Source organism: Notothenia coriiceps, unplaced genomic scaffold (assembly GCF_000735185.1).
Source record: "Notothenia coriiceps isolate Sejong01 unplaced genomic scaffold, NC01 NC01_scaffold00035354, whole genome shotgun sequence".
In the NCBI taxonomy this organism is placed as follows: Eukaryota; Metazoa; Chordata; class Actinopteri; order Perciformes; family Nototheniidae; genus Notothenia; species Notothenia coriiceps.
This window is the reverse complement of record NW_011368055.1, coordinates 173593-190917: the sequence shown is the minus strand read 5'-3', so window position 1 is coordinate 190917 and position 17325 is coordinate 173593. Positions and strand designations below refer to the sequence as shown.

The 17325-nt window shown below is 40.4% G+C and overlaps 2 protein-coding genes across 2 annotated transcripts in view; one reads left to right on the top strand and one right to left on the bottom strand.

Moving 5' to 3' along the window:
• Positions 1-356: 356 nt before the first annotated feature.
• Positions 357-15784, bottom strand: gucy2f (guanylate cyclase 2F, retinal). Its single transcript, XM_010791268.1, has 18 exons — positions 15725-15784; positions 6388-6742; positions 6141-6225; positions 5628-5724; positions 5373-5498; positions 4804-4884; positions 4506-4682; positions 4267-4423; positions 3768-3917; positions 3491-3639; positions 2811-2974; positions 2184-2376; positions 1615-1789; positions 1427-1525; positions 1247-1341; positions 1057-1142; positions 743-838; positions 357-429 (listed from the first exon to the last, which is right to left on the bottom strand). The coding sequence occupies exons 1-17, from the start codon at positions 15782-15784 to the stop codon at positions 766-768; spliced, it is 2322 nt and encodes a 773-aa protein (XP_010789570.1). The 3' UTR covers positions 357-429; positions 743-765.
• gdpd5b (glycerophosphodiester phosphodiesterase domain containing 5b) overlaps positions 15783-17325 on the top strand; it is a 30401-nt gene continuing 28858 nt past the window's right edge. Inside the window, exon 1 of the mRNA XM_010791267.1 lies at positions 15783-15792. Coding sequence (XP_010789569.1) covers positions 15783-15792 — 10 coding nt within the window. The remainder of the gene's footprint in view (positions 15793-17325) is intronic.

The window sequence follows — 17325 nt, the reverse complement described above, 5'->3', positions numbered from 1 at the left end:
GCGTTTGGGGCATTCAATCTTCTGATGGGTGAAATAGGTGACCACCCAGTGGCCGGTGAGTGAATAAGTGCATCCTTCACTAAGGAGCGGTTCACCTTCCCCGCGCTGCAGCTGGTACGTAGACAGGTAATGCGAAGGACGACTCTCATTACATTAGCACCGTAATGTTCTGCTGTGCTGGCTGCAGGTGGATTAGCCAGTCCTCGGACAATCCTCTTAAACAAGTCTGCACTAAGCCACAGTGAGAGCCTGGGTGCTCCAGCTCTCTATTCCTCAGGATGTGTCCTTCTGTCTATCATTCCTCTGGTTTCCTTCCTTTGTCACATCTTTCCTTCTCTTCCTTTCTTTCAGGTCTTTTTATCCACCTGCCTGTTGGCCTCGCGAAAAAGAGTCTTGATCTCCTCAGTCACCATTTCCTGCCAGTTGTCCCTAGGAGATGCAGACGGTGGAGTTAAGACCGATATTGGGTTTTACAGAGACACTTGAAGGCATGCCACAAGAAACAGAAAAACACAGTAGAGTAAATGAGTTAGTCACAGTAAAAACGAGTGAAACAAACAAAGAGGGCTTTCCCCCAATCTGCTTAAGAAGATGTAGAAGGTGATAAGATCAAGAGATTATTGAGACTAATACAGCACAGAATAAATGAGAGAGGTCAGACTCAGGCGTCATTTCTGGTCACATCAAACTGACACAGCCACATTTCCACAACACAACACCGGCTGCCATGCAGGTCTCTAACCTCCTGTTTTTGGACCGAGAGAGTCAAGCCTTTTTCTCAGCTTTCTTTCTCTTGTACTCAGCTATATCCTCAGGGTTCAGACCGTGGCTGTCTTCCCTGAAGTAACATTCAGATAGTTATCATTTGCATCATGGAAAGTGTATCATAGGCAGCAGGCAGTTATGGATTGATAACATTAATGAAACGTAACATCCAAATTGGCCATTTCAACTTGGGGACAGGTAATCATTGTGGGATTTTGTATACATTTATTTATTATCTTAGAATCAAGCCAAACACAACAGTACAACAGTAACAACATTTGAATGTCTTACCCCGGTTTGATCTCTGGCGGACTTGGCAAAGGCTTTGTAAAGTTTGTTTTCCCTACAAGCCAGTATGTCTCTTCAATACCTTTACCCTAAAAAACAAACAAACGAGAAAACATGGATTTATAGGTCTCCTTCAAAATATTTGTCCACATACCAAATACTGAGGTTACATATTTGTAAAATGTCACGATACCTTCAGCTCTGTCTTGCCTCTCACATCTATTTTATAACCTTCATTTAGAGAATGGAGGATTTTCACAGTGTTCACGTTAACATGGATTCTATAAGCTGAGGGACAAAGAGGAGGGAAGAAGTTATTAGACTATTACAAAACATGAAACCACACAACTAAATGTGTGCTCAGGAAACTCACGCAGCCCAGTGGATTCCATACGGGACGCAGTGTTGACGGTGTCTCCAAAAAGGCAGTACCGAGGCATCGTCAGACCGACCACTCCAGCAACACAGGGCCCTGAGACACAACAAAGATAATCAGAAGATAATGTATTCGTCCCACTTGCTTATCGAGTGTTAGAACAATAACAATGTGAAGAATCTCACCTGAATGGATGCCTATGCGTATCCTGACGGGCACGTTTGGCATGTGCCGCATGTGGAAGGTTCCCACCGAGCTGAGAATGTTCAGGGACATGTTGGCAATCTCAGCAGCGTGCTTGTTGCCATTTCTTTTGGGCAAACCAGATGCTACCATGTAAGCATCCCCAATGGTCTCCACCTAGATATTATCAACATATTTATTCAGTTATGGGCACATACTGTCAGACTGTAACATTCCTGAGCTCTTTGAAGCACAATCAAAAGTATTTCATTCCACTGTACAGCATTTTATTTGACATTCTCCATCATATTTGAAATGAAATAGTTTACTTATTTCTGCATTTTTATTGCATCGTTGTGTCTCTTATGTCTTATTGAATGTCCTGTATGTTGTACTGTTGGAAAAGCCTGGGAGTTTCCATTGCCAACAACCACGCTGTAACTTTTGTGCGTTTGACAATAACACCTTTAAATCTTAGATTTTGAATCAGTGTTTGGACTGTAGACACAAGCTGTTGAATTGCATGTTAACACTTAAATGACCCTTATAAATATCGAGCATGTTTTCTGACCTTGTAGACATCATGGTTGCTGAGCACGGCGTCAAACAGAGAGTAGAGGTCATTCAGAAGGTCAACCACCTCGATGGGATCACTGAGCGAGGAGATGGTGGTGAAACCTACGATGTCGCTGAAGTAGATCGTCACCTGGTCGAAGTACTCTGGCTCCACTGTGGCTCCGGTCTTCAGGGCCTCGGCAACAGATCTAAAGACGGGCAGAACAGTGACAAGAAACAGATAGTCAGTTGTTTTATCTCAAAGGGGCCCTAATATGCTTTTGGGGTTTTCCCTTTCCTGTTATTTTTTGTGAATGGTTTGCAAAGGGTAAGATCTCTAAAATGCATCGAAAGAGACTCCTTTGTTTACTTCCTGAACATAGTGACATCACTGACAGCACACTGCGAGACATCTCTATGCAGGTGACCAATCACAACAGAGCTAACCAATCAGAGCAGACTGGGCTCTGGTTTCAGACAGAGGCTGAAAAGAGGTGCTGCAGCCCAGGCAGTATGAGAAAAATAAAGAGCTTTTTGAACATTAAAGCATGTAAACATGTCCCAGTAGAGGCACAACATACTAATATGAACCTGAAAATGAGCATAATGTCGTTGTCTGATGCTCGTGTGTGTATACACTCACGGTGGCAGCATCTCGGACAGCAGTTTTTCTGTTCTTTGTTTTTCCGCCTCCAGCTCTTCTGTTCTCTCTCTGATGAGATCCTCCAGGTTGGAGCTGTACTGCTCCAGCATCCGCAGCATGGAGTCAATTATGTTTGTCTTCTTCCCCTTGTTGATTATCTTGAACTACTCGCAATAAAAAAACAATACAGAATCACATTAAATGATACTCATAAAATTATATTCTAATAACCGGCCGTAAAATAAGAAAAGTTTGATGAAGGGAATAATCCTAAGCAGTTCAAAATTCATTCTTACACAACTTGTCAATCTTCAGATCTTCATCACCCCAAATGTATCACTTACCAAGGTACATTTTCAATAATTGATAGATTAGGTTACCTAATTATGAAATGGCTTACAAAATAAATCACATAAAAAAACATGTATCTGCTTTTCCCTATGTGTTTGAAATCCATCTATCAATATCGTATAATTGTATTTGCTTTGTATTGTTTAACTCATAGTGACAATATGCAATTAATATTGAATTCATATTACTTTTTGTATAATCAATCTTGACATTTACCATTATTTAGGTTGAGGGTTCAAATAAGCCCAGTGTGTTTTCTGCCTCTTCCTGCACTTTACACTTTTATGTTTGTGTTATTGTTAAACTGTGCAAACAATATCAAAATGTACCCTGTCAAAGATCTCATGAAATGATGGTCGGCGCTCTGGCATTTCGCTCCAGCACTGCTTCATCAGCTGGATACACTCCAGAGGAGCCTGGTCCGGGGCCACAGTGGGACGGCACATGGGCGGGGGCTTCTTCACCTTACGGATGATCTCTAGTGAGGAGACAGAAGACATGGAACAAATCAGAATGTAGTAAAAATGTATGAAATGTTCCTCAAATCTCCACCTCATTGGTCTCAAACTAATGAACAGTCCTCTCTCTTCCGTGATGGATACGCACCCTCGGGTGTCAGACCCAGCATGCAGTATGGAAGCCCTCTGACCACCACCTCCTGAAGGATGATGGAGAAGCTGTACACGTCTCCTTTGTAGGTGCCTTTGCGTGAGTTCGCAGTGTCCCTTAAGAACTCTGGAGCTGTCCAAAATAACTCTGTGGAAAAAACAATGGACAAAGAAATAGGTTTGAAACATGATACACTGAACAAAGTGAAATAAATAAAATATATTTTCAATTGTGCTGTCAATTTGCTCATTTGTTTTTGTCTTTGATTAAGTTTAGTAATTGTACTTGGGTTTTTTTTCTTTGCTACTGCGCTCTTGTATGTTTTTGTAAATGCCATCAACCTGCCAGAAACTGCAGAGGAAGAATGTGTGTGGACAACAAATGTGCATTGCCCCTTCTATAAGTTAAAACATTCAACCTCATCTTAACAGCACTTTTGAAAGGCTAATGTTGTATATTGGATAGTCATGAATAGCAGTGAGGCATTCTTTCATACCTTCAGGTGGAGGTTCTTCTAAAGGAGCTTTTTGAGCATCCAGCAGCTCATTGAAGCCATGGTCAGTAATCTTCAGGACAAAACGCCCGTCCACCACACAGTTACGAGATTTAAGTCTGCCATGGGGGAATTCTTTGTGGTGAAGGTATTTCATACCCTGGACGCACAACATGTTTTACAATGAGGTTAACCATAGAATAAATGTCAACAAACCAATGGGGAAGTTTATCAGCGTTTACCTTGATGAGGTCGAGCAAAAGCGAGGACTTGAACATCCAGTCTAATTTGACATCCTCTTTTCTCAGCAGGTCCTGCAGACTGCCCCGGGAGCAGTGCTCCGTCACCACCGCAAACATAGAGCAGTCCAGGAAGAAGCCAAGGAACGGATTCACGTTCTCGTTTCTCAGGTCTTTCATCTGAGAAAGCAGATAAGGAATTATGTTGTAATGATCCAGAAGTATGAATGAATTTTGTATTACAATAGTTAGCTACAGCACTTATTAATCCTGGAACTTAGGTGAGGACATGCTTCTCTACCTTTGTGAAAATCCTAGTGGTGCTCTGCTTCACTTCTTTGAACTGACCCTTCTTAAATTTCCTCAGCCACACCCAGTCGCCCTGGAAGAGAAGTCATGTGTTTGCAGTGGGATCCACTTCAGTGTTTCACATTTTTTAAATATGGTTTTATTGACTTCAAAACGTTTTAAATTCTTTTAGACAAAATATGTAATTTACCACTGAAAAACAAACATTTACTGCTGCCTGTTCATTCATCCATCTGGGACGTACTGTTGTAATTCCTGATTTAAAATCACTTTAAAACGTGCACAATATTTGAGAGGACAAAAACCAAAGCCAAATTAAATCTTCACTAACCTAGAACAAATGGTCAAACCTAACCTCAACCTCCATCAAAAATGGATTCAAACATAAATCAATGACACATTAAAACCAAGTGTTGAATGGGTTTACACTGTCTTAAAAACATGGCAAGAGTTGTGTAATTGTTGAATGTCCTATAAGAGTTAACGGCCCATACATTAGCTTTAGAAGAACGCCACATACAGGCTGAAGCAGCAGGAGGAATGACTCTCAGTGTTACATACCTCGTACACGGCTACATTGGTGGTCTCATGAGTGGTTGTCTGTAAGCTGTTTACAGAGTGTGAGCGGTCTCCAGATTTCTCCTCTATAGCACTCTTTGAGTCGCCTAGATCTTCTAAATTAAGTTTCTGAGGGAAATAAAACAACAGTGGAATATTTTATGGAATGAGTACCATCCTGAAACGTTTAATTCAATGTGATATGTCTACTTAGTATAAAGCAGAAAACACATGGAAAAGAGATTTGCTGATGCTTACCTTGTTGCTTGGCTGAGGATCGATAAACGTGAGATCTTCTAAAGTCAGGAGTATCCGATTAGGACCTTTGAGCAGTCGGATTTGTTGGAGTCTCCTCCTGTAAATTTGTTCAAGAAAAAGATAAATAAATTGGTAGAAAAGGAGGTAGCGGGATTCATAAGTCTAACTCAGGATTCTCTTATCTTCAGAGCGAAGACAGATAACCAAAATAAATGCACCTTCTTATGTGAGAACTACTTCTAGTATCCTGTCGGCAAAAAGTACTTGGATATTAAATAAGGGCCAGGATTATCAGCAATACACTTTTGGAAAATACGTTAATTTGATTTCAACAGTATTTATAGATGTTTTGGTTATTCTGCTTTCTTTTGCCAAATATGATTCTCTACCTTTTGTTTTTGTTTTTTGTCTCCATATCAAATGTGTGGGATGCAGCTGAAGAAAAGCACAGGAGAGGAACACTGCTACTTGTTTGCTTTAAAAGAAGAACCTATATCTATCTACAGGATGTACCTGATGTAAAGACCAATAAGGAGCCCTCCAACAGCCAAAGACAAGATGACAGCAAACACCACTATGATGTAGGTGACCTCCACACCTGGGGATGACAACAGGTAACTTGAAGTTGGGGGAAAAGCATGGAGCAGATGCAACTGTGAAGGGCTTGAGCAACCACACATCCATACGTCATTCACATGAACACACACACACACACACACACACACACACACACACACACACGCCAAAGCGAAGCCCTTACCTCCAGTGCAGAGTGCGTTTTTGTCAAACCAGCAGTTTGAATCAGATGGCGGAGGATATCCTCCAGGATAATGAATGGAATTGCCAGCAAAACTAAGCACTCTGGTCTTAAGGTCCAAAAGAAAGGTCTGGTAGAGCTGGCTCCCAATGCCGTTAGAGTCCAGGATGACGTACTTGGTCAGAACGTCCCCAGCAGCGTCCACCGTGATCCTCTGGTTGAAGCCGGTGAAGTTTGTGTTCTTTGTGAAGTACGCCAGGTTGACTCCTGACAGCAGCTCTCCTGCCTTCCTGACATTGTGGATGGACTTGGCCACCAGGTAGATGCTGTTATAGATAGTCCCAAATAGTGGGTTAACCTGCAAGAAAAGACATGATGTGTTAAGCATTATATTTCAACTACTTTAACCTGTTAGGCCCCAAAGCCCCCCTCGGCGGGGGCTTTTTTTTTCTTTTCGCGACACTGTGTCTCAGGGCATCTTAATATTTAAGAACCTATTAATGTGTTATACCAGATTAACGGGAATAAGCTCAGCTAACTGACGATACAAACCATTTTTACCAAAACAAAACACAAGTCTCATAAGAACCATCTAAATGACCCCTGAGCGAAAAATGCTAATGCACTTTGGCACAGAACTCAAGATAAAAGATACCTTTATTACTTATCGTAGCTGCACATACAATATATCCGATTAAAGCTGAGGATCCATAGATTATTTAGGTATATATATCATCACTGAGTGATCCGAACTCGCGACAGGGGAAGCAAACACAGACATCACAACACATACCTTTACGTAGCTTTTACGGGAGATCGTCTCACCGTAGCTGTCAATCTGATCAAAAGACTTGTTCAATGGCATTAAAACGAGAAAAAATGCGGCAGAATCGGTTAATCCATAGGTTGATAATGTTTCTGTGAAATAATATTTTTTTATTTATAATCCATAATTCCATTTTTATGTAAAAATCGGAGAGTAAAAGTTAGCTGCTACTGGTAGCCACCAGAGTTATCACAGCTTCCGGTTTTGGCTATGCGTCAGTCTCACACACACACACATTACCAAATAAGGAGTATGTGGGAGNAATTGAAAAGATAATTTTGCAAGTCAAAAAAATAAAAATGTGTCGTAAAAATGTGAAGTAACACTTTTTTTTGTGTGAAACCGCTCAATGAACTACATCAGATGTAGTTCATTGAGCGGTTTCACACAAAAAAAAGTGTTACTTCACATTTTTACGACACATTTTTATTTTTTTGACTTGCAAAATTATCTTTTCAATTGACAAACATCATATGTGAAATTTGTGGCACAATTCAAACGGGATCGAAAGATAATCTTTCTCTCTCCATTGACTTCAATACATACTTTCTCAGAAATAAGGTCCCATGGAGGTCCACCGGAAAGGGAGGGACTTCGCCTCTATCGGAAAAACGTTATAAAACCCACACATTTCTCTCCATAACTGTGTGCTCTTTCACTTCAATGTTCTCTAGTTACCTTCAACATTGATTTACAAAAAACAATTCCTTTTGACCAAACATGTCCCTGCTGGCTCATCCTCCATGAATAACCTTGAGCTCTCAACATAGAGGTTGATTTGCCATGGCAATACTGCACTGTTCCAAAGTGTCTGCCATCTCCTACACTGTGGACATTTTTAATTAGTTTAATCAAATGTAGTTATCAATATCATCCATCAATTATTTTATTTACTTTTCTCCAGGGGTGGTTTATCGAGCCATGGCCTTGCAGGTGTTCGTGTGTTTGCATACGAGTCACATTTATTATAGTCTGGAAAGACAATGAAAGGTTATGAGATGAGTTTCTTTTGGCATTTAAACAGTTTTAGACAGTTAACATGTATGCCTATTTATGGTCACATTCCCAATCATGTCAATATATTCTTAATCAACATTTGTCTATACATTTTCTTTATAAAATCTTAAAGTGTGCATCTAGAATAGTCGCAATTACCTCCCTAACACAGTGTTATTTTCTAGTATTTGGCACATCTCAGGATAAGTATTACAGCCTACACAAGATAAGGAATTTGTCCTGACCTTTCCCTTTTATCTCTTCCATTCCGTATTTAGGAAGGACACACAGTTTATGTTGCTGCAACAAACTCAAACACAGCACATCTACCCATGTGTGCACACTCATGGACGCAGGCACTAGATTGGATCATTTATTTATGCCCACATACCTCCTTACTGTAGACAAGCAGAAGCCTAGGACACACACAATCAACTTGTGGCAGTCAGCACACGGATGCCAAAGAAAACATGTGGTGTGCATTTAACCTACATTGGGTGTATAAACAAACGGACTCAAATAACACGGGTGGTTATATGTGAATAGCTCTCACATCATATAGAGAGCATTGCAGGACATAATAAAGAGATATATATGTTTTCCCTGTCCTGTTTGCAGGAAACTGGACACCGCGTAGCTCTGTTTCCTGTTGAGAGTGGTTGTTCTTTCAGTCCAAATGATAGGATAGTGCCGAGTCAGCATTCTTTGTTCACCGGGCTCATCCTTTGTTTTGACCGTGTGGTGGTGGAACGCACTTGTCTTGACCCCCGCTGTAAGAAGCACACAGTCATTCACTCTGCGGGCTGTTTAGTCAAATCAGGATGTGGATATATTCCCCTTAACGTTCTTTTAAATTGTCCTGCATAATTAGTGATTGAGCCAATCGATACATACAGTCTTCTTGATTGAATTGTAGTGCAACTCCACTACAATTAGAAGAAGAATCATTCCTTAATTGTCATTGCACCAGGGACTACGACAAATCAAATATATATATATATATATATATTTCTTCCTGTAATAATGTCCTTTTTAATTATAAGATTCAAATTCAGAAATGCTAAATCTCACTATCTGTCTTTTTTTAAATGATTGTCATTTTAATGTATTGGGTTGCTTGTTTATTAGGTACTGTAATATATGTGGTGCAATAACAATAGAGTCATTATATCTATTGGAATGTATGTGTTCTACCACTATTCTAAATATAGATAACTACTAAGCCTGCAGCCATGTCTTAGTGATGTCAGATGCCGCTATTTATTTGTATGACTTTAGAGTAGAGAGCTGTCTTTGCCATTGTCTTTTCCATGTGTCCTGGTATAGGTGCAGGTGACTGCATCTTTAATGATCCCAGTAAACAAACTGTGGCCAATCAAGGACAAGTATCAGCTACATGTAACCGGACCTGAGCGAATCACAGAAGCGTGAGAACTGAGAGTCTCAAGTTGAAACGACTGTAGACTCGTTCATAATCCACCAGCGTCTCGTTCAATAATCCCCCCCGTTTTTCATCTGTGTTCACTGTAATTAGCCATTCAGGTTAACTGCTGGCTCACTTAGTGGACGTTCTTTCGTCTTCATTCAAGGTGCTTTGTAGAAAGACGGTGGACGTCATGCAATGCAAGCCGATCTGGCCTCTCAGTAATAATTGAAAGTATTTCCATTTAGCCAGTCTATACCATTCAGTCACACAAAGGCCTTAAAAATAGAAGCAAAGCTCCTCTGCCTTCATTTGTCAGTGATCCTTTGGTCTTCGTAAGCCCGGTCTCTGACATATTGGTCATATTACTACTAGAGAGTTAAAGAGAACAAGCAGTTAGTGACGATGACTCCCCCATGTTACAGTGTTGCTTTGGATAGCAACAGTTACATTGTCAAAAGAAAGAGGGTCAAATGAGCAGAGACATTAATGTAGTTCTTAATCCTAACATGTTTTCATCTTCTCTTGCATCCTCTGAGATGTAATTTGATTTGTAATATCAGTGTTTGGACAGGTGACCTTCTAAATGAGTACTAATTTATCTTGCCTCTTCACATTCTTGTCCAGTCCTACTTCCAGCTGCCAGACTGAAAGGTCATGATCTTCAATAATCAGTTGTGATGCGACTCAAAGAGGAGGCTGAGGGGATGGATGTATTTAATGGAGGAAATAGCAGCAACTCATATTGATTTTTAATCAAGCAACTAGTGAATGCACATGCATGTTCCAGATAGTGAAACCAAGGCCTTGAAAGGTAAGGGATTTATCGTAGCGTTTCTATTATTGACAGAACATGTCAATTCAGGATTTCAATCTTTAAGACAAGTAGTCATTTAACACTTTCCTTTAGTTTAAGGGCAATCACTTTATCATTGTGTGTGAGCTGCACATAGGTTGCTCTGCAGAGTACACACGGCGTAAGAATGAAAGCAGCTGTCGCTAAGAGACTGAAAGAAACTATTTTGAATCTATAGTTTCCCGCTGTTAATGACTGAGAGCTCTGATAAGTTATGTGGTCGCTGAACGACATATTTACTTTATCTGTTGTAATTATAACATTCCCAAGCTACTTCCTGGTGTGTGGCTGTTAAGCCCTGGCATGGATACAGAAAGTGGCACCTGCTACATTTTCTTGTGTGGGGTCTTCCTTTTTAAAGAAGTAATCCCACATTTTCAGTCATTGCTAAACATATACTTTGAAAAAAGAAATGTAAAGAATGATATTTGAACGTCATGAAGTGTGAGAACCTTCTGACAGGCTGGCACTGCCTGTGATCAAAGTGGTCTCATCTTGAGTTCATTTTCGAGTGTTGATCTTTCATGTGGGGAAAACAACGATCAGATTTAGAGATCATTTGAAAAAGGTTTTTATAAAAGGTGTATAAATTCTAACACTAGAGATATTAAAAATCTCTGTAAAATACATCAACAGTTTCTATATTCCACCACCCTAAAATAAATAGAGAAATGGAGTTTCAGTATCAGTGACAGGACTTCGGTCGTATAATTGCATCGCTGTGGTGGCATGGCTGCATTAAAAAGCAGTTCTGGCCCTTTGTGAAATGCCTGGGACTTATCTGGATATGCTCAGGAATGTGACGGGGGACTGAGGTGTTAAATCCGTTGAAGATAGAGGCCTGTGAGGCTGTGCCTGAGCCTCACAGAGAGAGAAGCTCTGCTTTAGTGAGTCAGAATCTCTCCTACTGTTCATGCGTTACAAGTTTATTCACGCACACATGCCATGTTTGTGTCTGTTTGTCTCTTTCTATCTGACAGCAAATATATTCAGGGGTATCCCACTGAATATTTTCTCTCCAGTGTTGGCATGTTAGCTGAAAGCATACTGAGCCAAGCCGTCAGACCTAATTGAATGCATCATTTCATTTTGTGATATCTACATATGAAAATCCTTATATTGGCTATTAAAACATAGTTTATATCATATGCTAAATGTGTGATGCATTTTGCATGATCTCCTTGCTTCTGTAGAACATGTCAGGATAGCTTAGTAACGTGCCAATGCAGCAGTTACTATTCGCCTTGTTTTATGACACATACATACTGTCACCCACATAGATTGAGCTTGCAATCCCCAGTGTAATAATGTAAAAGTGTTCATAAAGTTTTCTTGTGATATCGATGTAGAACACTTTAAGTGCGTATATATGCGCTTTCACACCAAGTACTTTTCCCACAAAGGTTCCTGAGAACTACGATTTAGTTGCGTTCACACCAAAAAGTCCCAAGAACTAAATTAGTTCTAGAGAACCTTTTTTACCCCCTTTTCAGTCCCTGCTAGAGAGCAGGCACTTTCGTGGGAGAAAAAGGTTCCTGTGTCTGATTGGCTGGGCGGGATGCAAACCACGCCCCGTCAAACTCCCAAACATTTTTGTGAAGCCGCCATTTTATTATCCTCGCAATGCATTATTAGCATTAGCATTAGCCCAGCGCAGAAACGCGGAGAGACTAACTTATGACAACTCAAAATAAAACATGGGAGCGGTGGAGATGAGGAGGTGTCGGCGTTCTGGCCGTTTACTCAGAAAGCTTCAGTAGAAGCTGCTGGGAATTCCCAGCAGCTTCTACTGAAGCCAGTCCCTAACTCCGGGGACTTCCGGCCGGGGATTTTGGGCGGCAGTATCCGCCGTGAAGTTGTTTGCGGCCTGCCAGTAAACCCAAAGCCGAAGAAGTGACGTCAGCGGCTTCATTTGCCTAATCCACCCCCAGGAACTAATTTCCGGTGTGAACGCGATCTGTATTTAGTTCATGAGAACTAAAGAGTTCTCAGGAACCTTTGTGGGAAAAGTACTTGGTGTGAACGCGAATGTTATGTTTTTTTGTTCTCGTACTGATATAACCACTGCGATATGAATTGGGATATTAAAGGGATTGATGATTTTGCATCATAACTATCATTGACAAATGTATTAACATGAAACAGTATCTGTTCCTAACTAATGTATTTTGTTAAGTCTGTAGGCCGGGATATCTATTCAGCTTCACAAAACACATATTTAGCCTTCAACTAATATTGTGCTTCCTGCAAATTTAATATTTTAGTAGTCCACAATGCGATTTCATAGAATTTCAATTAATTGTGCAGTCCCAGTCACTGTGATTCGTATGATGATACACTAGTACAGTTTCTCAGCTCACATTAAGTAACAAGCACAAACATGCTTTATTATTTTTTGCCCCGTCAGCGCATACTTAGCTCTACGAAAGAATGCTCTGCTAAAATGTGTGCGGTTATTAATATACTGGTAATCCCAATGCTTCCCTGTGTGATGTATAGGCTGTGGGGCTGTGTTGGTTCACAGTGTGCTGCTGTTAACAGGTCAGAGTGGAGCACAGAAAGCTACTCTAGCTGCAGTTTGACATGTTGAATCTACACAAGCAGTCACACGTCAAAGTGCATCCATCTCTATTTTTGGCCTGGGGGTTGACTTGAAAATATATTGTAAATCAAAGCACGGTATACAATATTGTCGTTTGCTTTATTAAAATAACCATATATAATTGTATGTTTTTAGTTAGCATGCACTTCATCCATGCATGAATAACCTGTTCTGTAGGGCATGAATAATAACCCTCCTATGGATACGACACTGCAGCCTGGATCCGACTTGTTTGACATGTTGAAGCATTCTTGGACGGATAAGAGCTCGTAGATCCTTCAGTCACGTTGGCATCATCATTAGTGGTTGCCCTTATAGGGAATGTAGGGCAAATGCACATCAGGCAACCATTATTAATGTTGCACGCCTCATTTTCCTGGTTATAATCTGATCGGGATTTGTCCCAAAGGGCCACAATTAAAGCGTCAGAGTATTTAGAAGTCAGTTTATTGCATATTTCTTCTATAATTACACTATTAAATACATGTGATTAACTCTAACCGCATGACTCTCAAAAAGACATTCATCACACACAATGAGATATTCACCACAAATTACTGTGGTTTGACACAATTAAGTTTTATTTGCTAAATTCAATATTCAATGCTAATAGACCTGATGCCGGGGAGTGTAACACTGACAAACAAGGGGAGCAATAATCACTATTTGATGCTGTGATCACGTACTGTGAAGAAATATTGGATCGAGGGTGTCGGCTCAACAAGAAAAATTAAAGAGGCCTCAAAGAGTTACGTGACATTTTGAACTTCAAAGGATTACGGCTGTAAACAGATTTGAATAATCCAGTAAGCCTATTTATTAAGTTCATCATTAGCTGCTTTGATCGAAAGCCATTACACTCGACCCGCTGTGAGCCGCTTTAAGTCAAGATAAATACAAACTGCAAGCAGAAAGGTTAAATGATATCAGCTGAATTTTATTTGCTCAAAATTCTTTGTTGCAGTCATTTAAAGGTCACATGTCATGCTTTTCCGGTTATTACCCGTCCCCTTGTGTGTTATGTAGCTTTTTCTTTATGTAAACGGTCTGCAGAGTCACAAACCCTCAAAGTACACCCTGTAGCGAGTAAAACTCTAACACAGAAAAGACGTGTCTGTGCTGCCCCAGAACGCCTCGTTGGACATTTCTCTTTTTACATTTTTTTTCTTCCTGGTCATAGTGATGTAACGGCTCCACACACACACTCACTCACTCACTCACTCACTCACTCACTCACTCACTCACTCACTCACTCAGCCTTATCTTTTCTCAGCCGCGGCTCTGCGGATCTCAGCCTGGCTGAGTGTGTGTGTGTGCTCGGAGCTCGCTGTCTCGCAGACCCCACGCAGCAACCAGGAAACGACACCAGTAATCAGGCTCACACTGTCCGCCCCTCGAGCCTCAAAGGGCGGAGCAGCGAGCCCCGCAACGTCCCACCAACACGGCACCCAGACCCCACGCAGCATTCTCATCTGTTTGTCATTACTGGTGTCATTTTCTGGTTGCTAACAAACGCCATTGTAACACATAATCACTGATGTTCCGCTGTAACGGTGGTGGACTCATCAGAACAGAGTGGGCGAGCTGACCAATCAGAGCACAGTGGGCTCATAGGGAGGGGGGGGGCAGGAGGTCCAACAAGGCGTTTAGGACAGAGAGTGAATACACATACTATACAGAGATGCTGTATGAGAAACCAATGTGAGTTTGGAAAATTGAACAATGTAAATATATTCTAGTAGACCTCAACAAGGAATTATGATCAGTAGAAATGGCCATGACATGGGGCCTTTTAAGTCTTTGACTATTTCTAAACCAAGACTTATGTGGCCTTCTTTCTCTCTCTCTCTCTCTCTCTCTCTCTCTCTCTCTCTCTCTCTACATCTCTCTTTCTCTCTCTTTACATATCTCTCTCCCTCTCCTCCCACCTGCTTTTCCCAGATGTTAAGTCACTGAGTTCTCTGACGCATTGGTGAGTCAGCGAAGATGAATCAGTGTCACACTATTCTTAGTGTTTTCCTCAGAGACTCAATGTATTTGTCAGTGTAAACACTTTTGGGGAATCCCTTAAGCCTCATGAGTGCCAGAAAGCCCCTTATCAGATATATTTTTTTACTTTTAAAAAGATGTATGGCTCTAAGTGCAAGTGTTTTTTTTGGAGTGTATGCTTTTATAGGTTTTTAAAATAAGAAGTTAACATGCTGCAATGAATGTCCCTTCTATTTTTAGCAGCGCCTATTTTTCAAATGTTCATTATCTATAACATCCATCCAATATTACAATTTGAAAGGCACATTTGTTCAGAAATGATAAGAAATAAATGTAATCTTAAACACTGCAGCTGTCTGAATGAAGTTCCCCAGACTAGCTGGAGAGAGCGTCCTTTGTGGTTTTGAAAAGTAATTCCAAATATTTTTTAATAACTTTTTAATTAGCTTACCACATCATTTGATTGAATCAAAGCTAATCCAATATCTTTGAGTCTTCCAAGGGAGAACCTGTCCTCCGTGTCCTCTAAGATGTCTCCAAGGGGCAAACAGCGTGGCACCAGTCAGAATAACTCTTAGAACAAAGCATCAATGACTGCTGGCATACACCGCTCTTTAAACTATGAGACAGAGATTGAGGTTTTCTCACGGATGTGTTCTGCTGCTGCCGGTGCCATGGGCTGGTGTGCCTGGACAAAATGCCAGCCATGCAGAATGGTAATGTGATGTGAAAGAGTCGATCTCTGCTGCTGAGTAAGCTGTCGAGCAGGAAGAAAACATCCGATCCTAAATCAAAAATGAGAAATCAGGTAATTTTGTCAATACAGATTTGTCACTATCACGGCAGTTTTTGAGCAGAAATTGACAAAGTGTACTTTTTATCCTGCAAATAATAGGATATGTATGGCTGGGCAATATATCAATGTCATATTGATATTGTGATATTTTTGGATATCGTAATAACTTAATATGGCATTGTCTTATTCTAAGTTTCAAGGCTGGATTACAGGTGATGTAATTTTCGCAACTTCCGTTTTGTCTTAAACCACTTATTACTAATACTACTCACATCACTTATGAATATTTAGCAAAAAAGGCATTATGGTAATAATTTGAAAGCACCAATAATCAACACTTAAATATTGTCGCACTTTTGATATAACGTTTTTGGTTTTATCATCTAGCGTGACACATGGGATCATATAGCTAATACACTCTATTGCAGTGGTTCTCAACTGGTCAGGCCTCGGGACCCACTTTTTACTTGGTCAATAAATCGCGACACAACATTTTCAAGCACTCAAATCTATTCAACAAAAAAAAGTGCTGTAATATATATATATATACGCTTTTCAGCATACAATATTAATAAAAGTGAAGTGCAGTGCATATATCCCTTACAGCGCCATATAGATAGAACTATACAGTCTATCTATATGGCGCTATATATATATCCCTTCACAGAACTTAAGTATGCTTTTAAAAAAGGTTTAATGAGACGATGGAATCAAAGCTGAACTATATAGAAAGGCACTCATGCTGAAAACCCAACCCCAGCAGGGGGTCTGGGGTGATTCTCCCCCAGGAGATTTTTTGAAATACTAACATAAACTATGCATTCTGGTACACTCTGAGAAGAAAATAAATACATTTATTACTACCCGACATATTAATAATATTTTATTGCCATTGTTTGTTTTTCACTTGTTTCTGACATCTTGCACAAGGAGGAGTAAAGAGGATGATAGTCTGTGTGACTTACTTTAAATTGTGGGTAAGGGTAGATAGCTCCCAATTTCTGTGACGCTGTCAACATCAAACCGGGGTCATATTTCATTACTGTGTTTCATTTTTATCTGAAGTTGTTACCCAATGGATGATAAAGAAGAGTTCTACCGCAAAGTTATTCGTCCGTGGGGACTTCCGGCAACAATCTTGATTCTGAAAAACATCAGCCAAAGATATTTTATGAGAAGATAGGATCATACGTGACAGAAGCTTTTCAAAACCTTTCTATGGTCTCCGGTCAACGCGACTGCATGGCACCAGCGGTTAGAAAATCGGGGCCTTCAAAATAAAGTTTGACTTTTTCCCCAACATTTTTTTTTTCATTCACACATCGCGGCCCATCGAAACGAGTTCGTGACCCACTTTTGGTGCGCGACCCACCAGTTGAGAACCACTGCTCAGTTGTATGCTGGTTAATGCAAAATACGGTTGTTTTGTAAATTTGAATATAGTTTACAGCGT

Bases quoted from the DNA above. Each gene is read 5' to 3' on its own strand.
- gucy2f (XM_010791268.1), bottom strand. From the start codon at position 15,784: ATGGCTGGCATTTTGTCCAGGCACACCAGCCCATGGCACCGGCAGCAG. The intron at 5,499-5,627 runs GTAAGCATCAGC...TATTTCCCTCAG, and splicing joins ATCCTCAGCCAAGCAACAAG to AAACTTAATTTAGAAGATCT. The intron at 1,526-1,614 runs GTGAGATTCTTC...GTTGTGTCTCAG, and splicing joins ACGCATAGGCATCCATTCAG to GGCCCTGTGTTGCTGGAGTG.